At 38.5% G+C, this 8,846-nt stretch overlaps 1 protein-coding gene across 2 annotated transcripts; it reads right to left on the reverse strand.

Annotated features, from left to right (window-relative positions):
• Positions 1-6,006: 6,006 nt before the first annotated feature.
• LOC108096567 lies at positions 6,007-7,794 on the reverse strand. 2 transcript variants are annotated; one of them, XM_017198263.1, is made up of 4 exons: positions 7,363-7,794; positions 6,665-6,813; positions 6,496-6,604; positions 6,007-6,436 (listed from the first exon to the last, which is right to left on the reverse strand). In XM_017198263.1, the coding sequence occupies exon 1, from the start codon at positions 7,717-7,719 to the stop codon at positions 7,498-7,500; it is 222 nt and encodes a 73-aa protein (XP_017053752.1). In that variant the 5' UTR covers positions 7,720-7,794; the 3' UTR covers positions 6,007-6,436; positions 6,496-6,604; positions 6,665-6,813; positions 7,363-7,497. The 2 variants fall into 2 exon arrangements, with proteins under 2 accessions (XP_017053752.1, XP_017053751.1); XM_017198262.1 differs by having other exon boundaries at positions 6,665-6,845.
• Positions 7,795-8,846: the final 1,052 nt, after the last annotated feature.

The raw sequence follows: 8,846 nt of genomic DNA on the forward strand, positions 1-8,846 counted from the left end.
TATTTAAATGAACACCATTAAAGTGTTAAGTGCATGTGAAAAGTCTGGTAGTTAAATTGAAAATGCTCGAGAGAGAAAAAAGTATATAAAATTAACAGAGCGTGAGATGATTTCTGGAACAATAACAACAGATGAACGAATTTCGCGCATTCATGCCGCACCGTATTTAAGCTAATTTACGAGAGCGTGTGTGGCATACAATCTCATTAGAGAGCCCCATAAAATTCAGTCATTTTTAATGACTGCTTTTTGTGTAAAGAAATTACAGCGCGAATGAAATGATGATGCACGAAATGGTGTTCAAATGTGTGTCACCCATCAAGTCCATGAGCCGTGGCATTGTCATTTAATTGTTTTTATTTTTTATTTCTCTGCTCTCCACTCTGTGGCATCTGATCAACATTTTCACTTAATTCCCTCGGAGTTTAACATTTAATGGCATACTTTTCAGGGCTGTATTTAAGGCGCACGATAAGGCGAATTCTGAGCAATTTCATTGTCTCTCTGACGATGTGCAGCTGTCTCCGTGGCGAAAACGTGTCAGCCATTCACGTATGTGCACATGCAAAGTTATATATACATATTGCCACGAGACGCCCTCATGTCTGAGTCAAGACAAAGCCATGCATAAAATATATATACATATGATATGTACATATGTGTGCTGGAACAAAAAGAAATTTATCCAAATGTGCGTGGGAACATTGCAAATACAAGCGGAGTACATATCGTGAATTTTGCTTATATAATTCATTACCCGTCGTCATTGGGTGATTTTTCGCGGATGAAATTGAATTCCTGTGAATTCCAAGGTGAACAGAACAAGCGATGTAAATAACTCACTCTTAACTCACTCTTAAATCAATATTCAATTTCAACATTTGGTGTAACTATGAACAATAATCTGTACAATAATATCTTCAGAATTAATAAACAAATATTTACTGGCTTCCGTTCAGGAATTTCAAATAGTTGAAAGCCAAAAAGAAGTTAAAATGTTGTTAGCTCAATTTCCTGTTTTACACAAGACAACAATTACAATTTCTGGAACTTTTTAGCAAAATCTTTAAGTCTCTTAATTTTGACTTCTTGCCTTGCTTTGCTTTCCTGGCAACCAATGAAGCTTTAAGCCCGAAGGAAGAAAGTACAGGAAAAACTTTCTTTCCGCTCAATGTCAGGACCTAATTGGGCATCTTTGGCTGGCTGTTTGCGAGTTGGCTACACTTTTTCGACTCATTATGCTGGTTAGGCTAACAACAGTGACTCAATTGTGCTCCGTCCCAGCTGACAACCTCAAAAGCCCCCCCAAAAATACCACCGAAAACAAAACCAACTCACAAGCCAACTAATTAAGCTTCGATTAACTTTGCCACGAGAACAATAGAGCATTGGCAGTATGACAAGCCGCAGAATACAGAAAAGCCGCCCCTCTGCCCCCCAAAAATCATTGCCATGCCACTCCCACCGAATCGAGTGGATTCGGTTATGGCCCCAAGGAATTGGCCAGCATGAAAGCGGCCTAAACATTCGAAACCATTTAGTAAATAATCGAAATATGGGAAGTAGTTCAAGTGCTTTGGCGCAAACTTTTCCCACAATGCACACGTTGCCGTATCATTTCCGTTGAAACTATAACCATCGCCATGGCTATATAGCCGCCAGTGCTTAAAAGTTCAAGATTGTGCAAATTTCAACAATGGAATAAAACTTTTTATGTTAAATGGGAATTAGAGAAGAGCCGGAAGGGTGAACAGAATAGTGGAGGAGAACAGAAGCCATAATCGCAGGGCAAAATTGATGAATTATTAAAGCCAAAGTTTTGTGAATCCAGAAATATATAGTTTCAATATAGGTCTGTTACATGGACCAGAAAAAAAGCCAGAAATGTACATCCAAATTAACTCTTTACAAAATAAAAGCACTCCAAAAAGCTGCCATTTTCATGTACTTTACTGTATTGCAAAAAACTATTTATTTTCTTTTTAAAAAGAGAAATATTTTCGTATTTCTTTGTTTCTTTTCGTGGGCAACAATCCTTTAAATGCGAAATTCTACGGTGCAGCAGCAGTTTATTTAAAAAATCATGGGACATTTTTTTGGTTTTGCATAATGTCGAGTGGGTGGAGGAGTTGTCCGATCTTTTTTGCCAACGACACTGATGCCAATTTCAATCAATTCAATTAATGCCTCAATTCATGGTTTTATCTCTCATTCCGCCCCCGTAACACCATTCGAATTGGGGAAAAGTGGCGGGGGGAAAGCCCAGGGAAAAGAAGGCAAAGGAAAAGCGTCGAACGGAAATCCCGAACAAACCGCAATGGCCGGCAGCAGACAATGCAAATTGTTTGAGTGCCGCCCTCCGAATCTCTGTATCTCTGTATGTCATGGCTATCTGTGTATCTGTGTCTGTGTATCTGTATCTGTGTATCCGTATCTGTGTATCTGTAACTGCGGTTTCCGTTTTGGCTTTCTTTTTGCGTTTTTATTGCATGTGAAGTATTTGAAGTATTTGCGAACTACGCTCGAGTGTATTCATTCCCTTTTAGCTGCAAAAAAAAAAAAAAAACAAAGAAGGAAAATAAGAGAAATGGGAGACTTTAATGTACTCGCAGTTCATTTCGTATTCATGCACTTTACAATTTCTTGTTTCCGATGCAGGCCAACAAATGCTTGGCCAGGCCACAATGGTTCGGCTTGGCCAGGGGACACAAATTGGATGCACACAAGGAGCGGAGCAGGACTCCCCGGGTTTCGTTTGGGTAATCATCTGCTCCTGAGTGCTTGAGTGGTCTTTAAGCTATCTGCTGGCTGGTGATGGATAGAAAATGACTGCACTCCAGTTTCCAGATGGGGAATATGATTTATGGCAGCGCCCGAAACCACAGAAGCTCTTCTCTCAGCTAAGGTAGCATATTTGTTAACCCATGTAGATGCCAAAAAATGGATGTAGGTAAGTGAAAGCAACACCTCTTTTGGGTGAACTCTAACGTGGATAAATTGGATGTGCTCTTTGCCCGATTATATAGATCATGTTGCACCTTTGAAATGGTCTGAGGTAAACTGTATATTTAAATCGATAAAATAATTAAATTTATTTATTTCCAATTATGGAACATTGGCTGCCAAAACTCAACTGATAGCTCAACTGGATAATAAAAATAGCTTTTTCTGACATATTTTCCGTTGTTTGTATTCGTGTCAACAATAACATGTGCTGATTATTGCGTTCATGTGGAAAGTGTTTTATTATTCTTTCATCTGACATTACCTGGTAAGCTCTGATTTGTGGTGGATGCAGATAATTTAATGATAATTTAATTGAGAGCCTGCTGTGCGTATTAAATGTATTGAGGAATCGCTTCAATTCAATTAATGAATTCGTTTTAGAATCACTATTTTATTTTAAAAGGATCTTTTCAGGTTATAATATTGTATATTATTAATTTAATTTGATTTATTGCAATCTCAGACGTCGTTTGTGCATAATTTTCTCGGTGATCGAATTTAAGTCTAATAGGATTGCTTGAAAAATAACTATTATATAAATGAAATAACCTTTTTCGGTTAAAATATTCCCCATAGACTATTAATAGGTGATTTTGATTTTATGTGGTTGGAAGAATATATATATTTAAGGCCCACTGTACTCAACACTGCTTGATAGTTACGTATGTTTACGTAGCTTACGTACAATTCCCCGTTAGTTGTAAGTGTAACATTGTCATTCCTTTCGGTCAAGCACATTTACGGTATAAGATCAAATGTGTATCTAGCTCGCTCACACAAATAGGAGAGCATAAGAATGAAAGAGCCCAGTATTCTGGGGCTTGCTTCAAAACTAAGAAAGGAGAATATACATTCATATACATATATATACATATATATGTATATATAATAAACCATGATGTTTTACTTCTTATATTTATATTGGAAACCTTTCGTGTTTTATTAATGTTTTTTTAAATTATGTATTTTTTTTTAATTTTAAATTTTCAAATTACAATTAAAAAATAAATTATCTTATATGTATGTATGTTTTTTACTTATAAGAGTATGTAGAGCCCGTTGAAATGGCTTTACATTGCTGCATTGTTTACCCGAACTGCATTTAAATAGCAACACCCACACACATGCAATCACGAAGCTTGTTCATGCATTCTTTGGCCGACGATCGACTTTAACAAAAACAACTTGGCAACAATGCAGGAGCAGCGCAAATATCGAAGGGAAACACGTGCGGCGCCTGTCGACTGGCGACAATTATTACAAGGACGATGAGCATAAACAACACAACGGCAACATCCTGACAGACGGAAACGCAAACACGGCACTCATACGAACTCACTCACTCACACGCATACACACACAGAATGGCAGTCACGGTATTTACATACCACAGCACGTGCGGCTGTATTTGTGGCACCATTTATAAAGCAGATATATGCGACACAAAAACCTCGCATTATGTCAAATGTTTTGTTTTGTTTGTGCTTTATGCGCGCAGGGATGTCAACGCCCGTTGTTTTCGTTTTGGCCAAGAGTACGTGCCTGTTGAATTGGCGCGCCCGAGCTCGGATTTAGTTCGCATTTTTACTGGCCAATCGAGCACAAATTAAACCCGGATCAGGGACCTGGCCAAAAGCACTCGATTCAGCAATCGCTGGCTAAGCACTCGACCGACCGCTTTCAACCTGAAGTTTTGTCCGGCTTAACTTGCAGCCAAAGTTTTTCCCTTTCTGCTAACAGAGGGAAAGAGAGAGAAAGAGAGAAAAAAATGTAAGCACAATTGGGTCAATACACTGCCAAATCGCTGTGCTCAAGACAGGGATTTGTTGCCAACAGGAAAAGGAAATAGCCAAGGGATACGAAGTCACAGGAAAATAATCGCCGAGTCCTTGACTTTTTCTCAAGTTCAATCCTGACTACGTTGCAACATTGCGATAATTGATGTCTGCAAATTGTTAATTATCCTCAAAGCAGGATTCAACATCCATATCCGCTTGCGAGGTACTTATTAGCCGCTTGCTTTGTGAATTTCAGATCTCCACCTCTGATGGTCGAAATCCGGTCAACCAAGACTGTTCAATTATACTAATGCTATTATATCGGCATTACGCATACGCAGTGTGTGCACCCAATGGATACCCGTAAAATGCAGATGAAGCATTAAGATATTATTTGTGGGCTTCCCTCATCTGAGTGCAATTATTTGCAGGATATTTAAGGTGATTCGCGCCAAGCGCTTAAATATTTCACTCAGCCTGGGGAGGCTTTTTGGTATGTTGTGCCAAATAATTTATCTAAGCAACACATTCCGAACCGAAAATTTCAAGCCACAAACTGTCAGACTGACGATGCGGCTGCTGGCGGCAATAAATCTTGAAGTTCATTAAAAAGTTTATTTATATTTCACCTGCTGTGTGCGAGGGTAAGAAGTCTGGCAAGTGTCAAAGAAATAAAAGCCCGAATTGCCGACAAATCTTTGTTAAGCTTGACCTTGACTGATGGCCTCTCATAAGAAGTCGCTTACACAAAAGTTGCAACAATCAAATCTAATGCCTTACTCAGAAAGTGGCTGTAAACAGGGTGGTAAAATGAGGAATAAACTGGGCTTAAATAAGTACTTTAAACAAATTTAATTTGAAAATTAAAACGTAACTGTAATAAAATAAATTTAATACAGTACATGAAATTGTAGAAAACTTAAGAATTAGTTTTTATTTATAGAAATACTTTGAACTTTGAACTAAATAGAATAAAAAACTGTATATAAATAAGTAATTGAAATAAAAAGGGATTTTGAGTTTAAATATTTATTTCTTAAATGATTTTACACAGGAAAGTAAAGAAAACCTTAGTTTTATTTTGAACAGAATTTTCATTTTAATATTATGAATAAAGCTATCGAATTTAATTTCAATGGCAATCTGCTAAGTCCATTGCACTTTTAATTGATTACTGTTCTTCACTCTGTTAATTAACACCAAAAAAAAGTAACTACAAAGCTGGTGCATCGGGATTTTTGTATTTGTCCAAATATATGCATTCATCAGCTTCATTCAACTAAAAAGTGTTTCGCCATTGAAGAGTCAACCAGAGCGCCATCAAAAGGAAGCGCTCCAATAAGTTTGAATGGCATCACAGATACACACTTCCACATACACGAAATTCAAAATGTATCTGCATGGCGAAGAGGAGATATGAAAGTGTGTGGCTTCGTCCTTGCCTTTGTATTTGTTAACAACAAAAAAGGGCTGGAAGGTTGGGGTGTTATTTTCTGGCTTTAATTAAGATATGACTGGAAGAGTCCGCATTTGGTGCGTATATGAGTGCGTATGAATTGATAGCAAAATAATAACCAAACTTAAAGCCAAACCGCAGCCCAACAAAAAGTAATGCCACACATATTTGCCTGCCAGAAACGCTACAAATAAATCTGCAAAAAATAAATCGTTGCTGTTAAACAATAAGATTATTTTAAAAAATAACGCTTACCCAATATTGATTATTTTCACAAATCCTGTAGAGTATATTAAAAGCAAGCATTCAAAAGAAAAAAAAGTTAAACCATAAATATTAAAAGCCAGGAATTTTATAACTGAATCTGCGAAATATGTAATGTGTAAATTATGAGATATAATGCGACTTAAAAAAATAAACTTACACGATATTGATTATGTTTTTTAATCTTGTACAGTATACAAATCGGTCAAGGTTATGTAGACAAAAATAATAGCAAGGTGTAAAACATAAAGGATCTTCCAGTGTTGCTATAGTTATAAACTCCAACTACTACGGGAAACATCCAAATATCTGGGAACGAAACGGCAGAGTTTTATTTTTTGCTGTAAATTTAAATAATAAAGTTAAAATACAGGGAACCCATAAAAATATAAAAAAAAAAAAATACAGACTTAACTAATGATGCAGTTCGTTAGAGAACTAAAATACAAGATTTTAGATGAATACCACCTTCAAATTCTGCTTAAAATTAGAAAAGATATGGACTTAGAATTTGTGCATTTTGGGAATAAGTAATTCGAAGATAAGCCACCTTTTATAGCTTTCTGTTCACCTGGTACTTTAAAATGGGTTTGAGCCAAAAATTGGGCTTGGCTGACCGATTTTGAAGAGTCCAATTGGAACTCTCAGATTTCAAATACCAGGCCAACAGAATTCATTAGATTGGAGTTTTAATTGTGGAGGTGCTCTATAAAAAAGTGTAACATTCTTTTGGGAAAATAGAGTTCGAAAAGTAGCCACCTACTACAGCTTTCTGTTCGCCTGGAACTTTGCTTATTTTGCGGATCAAATAAAAATAATTTAATTGTAAATACGTGATTCTGTTTATAGTAAACTTACCTTATCCAATGTAACTAAAAGGTTTCAAGAGTGGTCTTAATTAATTGAAATACAATAAGGCTGTGGAGTGGAGGGACTCTTGATGGCCCACCGAAAGTTTCTGTACCGCCGGAGGCAGCGCACCTCAATCGCCCCTCAATCGCAGCGAACATCGTACGCGGAGCACTCGCCGAAGTCGGACTTGAGGGTAAAGTACAAGCCCACTCCGATGGCAGCCACCAGGAGGAGGACCCCCAGCCAGTAGACCAACCGCCAGAAGGGCCAGGAGGATTGGTGCTTCCTCTTTTGGGCAGGCTCGTTCTTCACCTCCTCGTCTGCTTCAACTCTTTGTGGTTGGCGGCGCAACTTGTTACCCATTTCCCTGCGATTTCAACTTTGGCTTCCAATTTTCAGTTCGCAGGTCTCCCCCCTTTTTGCTGATAATTGATTGGATTTTCCCGGGCAACTCGACGGCAGCAGAATGATAACATTTTATTGAAATTACTTAAACATCTTGTAGGCTGAGATTCATCTCGTCGGCAAAACTTTCGCCTAATTATTTAAGTTAATTGGCCTTTGTCCGCAAAAGGCCAAGCGGAATGATGATGATGATGGGGGTTGGGTGGTTGGTTGGTTAGCTAGTGTCGGGTTCGGCTTGAAATATTTGCTCGGAGCCCACAAAATGTCTCGCAAATTTGTTCAAATTACTGGGAACACAACAAAAGTCGGCCGCCAGTGTTCGACATCCTGGCAAGCCGGACTCCATGCATAAATAAGGGGGCCTGGTTGGAATATAAAAGGACTTTGTTTGCGGTTGAGAGATGAAAAGTCATTTCTCTCCATTATTTGCGAACTAATTGGTGGGTTGGTCGGTTGGTTGGCTGGCAGGACTTGTGCATTTCACTTGCCCAACTGAATTCCAAAGAATTTCCAGAATTTTGTGAGGTGTCAAGAGCTCGACCATCGCTTTTCGGCTTTTGCTGTATCAATTAAGTGGCCGAATTGCCCAAATGAAGGATGCAATTTTGTGGAAAGACCATCGCCATGTGAGGCACTTAGGCTACATATACATGCTGTGGATGTTATTTTCTCCAAGATTTAAGTGGGTTTTGCCTGCGAGATTTCCCCCGGTGGCTGTCCTTTGGAATTGCCGCTGCTGCCATTACTGCTTCAATTTCAGTTTCTGTTTGATGTTAATGAAAGTTTCCGTCGTGCAAATAAAGCCAAAAGCATGGAAATCAGTAAAACAAATTGCAATCTGCTTTTTATCGCACGTCGCTGCATGACTGCTGCCTGCTGGCATTTTCCTTGCTCCGTCATCGATTGCCTGACTTCTTTTTTTTTTCCCTACTTTCCCAGGCATTTCCCCAGCCCTTCTTCCCCCATTCCAATCTATACCCCCCACCCCCTCTACATGCCCTCCCTTTGCTGGCCAGGCTATTGACTTGCTCATTATGGCCCTGATGATGACTGCTCTTGCTCCAGCGAACTGCCGCTGTATATCT

Source organism: Drosophila ficusphila, unplaced genomic scaffold, assembly GCF_018152265.1.
Source record: "Drosophila ficusphila isolate 14025-0441.05 unplaced genomic scaffold, ASM1815226v1 contig_414, whole genome shotgun sequence".
Taxonomy (NCBI): domain Eukaryota; kingdom Metazoa; phylum Arthropoda; class Insecta; order Diptera; family Drosophilidae; genus Drosophila; species Drosophila ficusphila.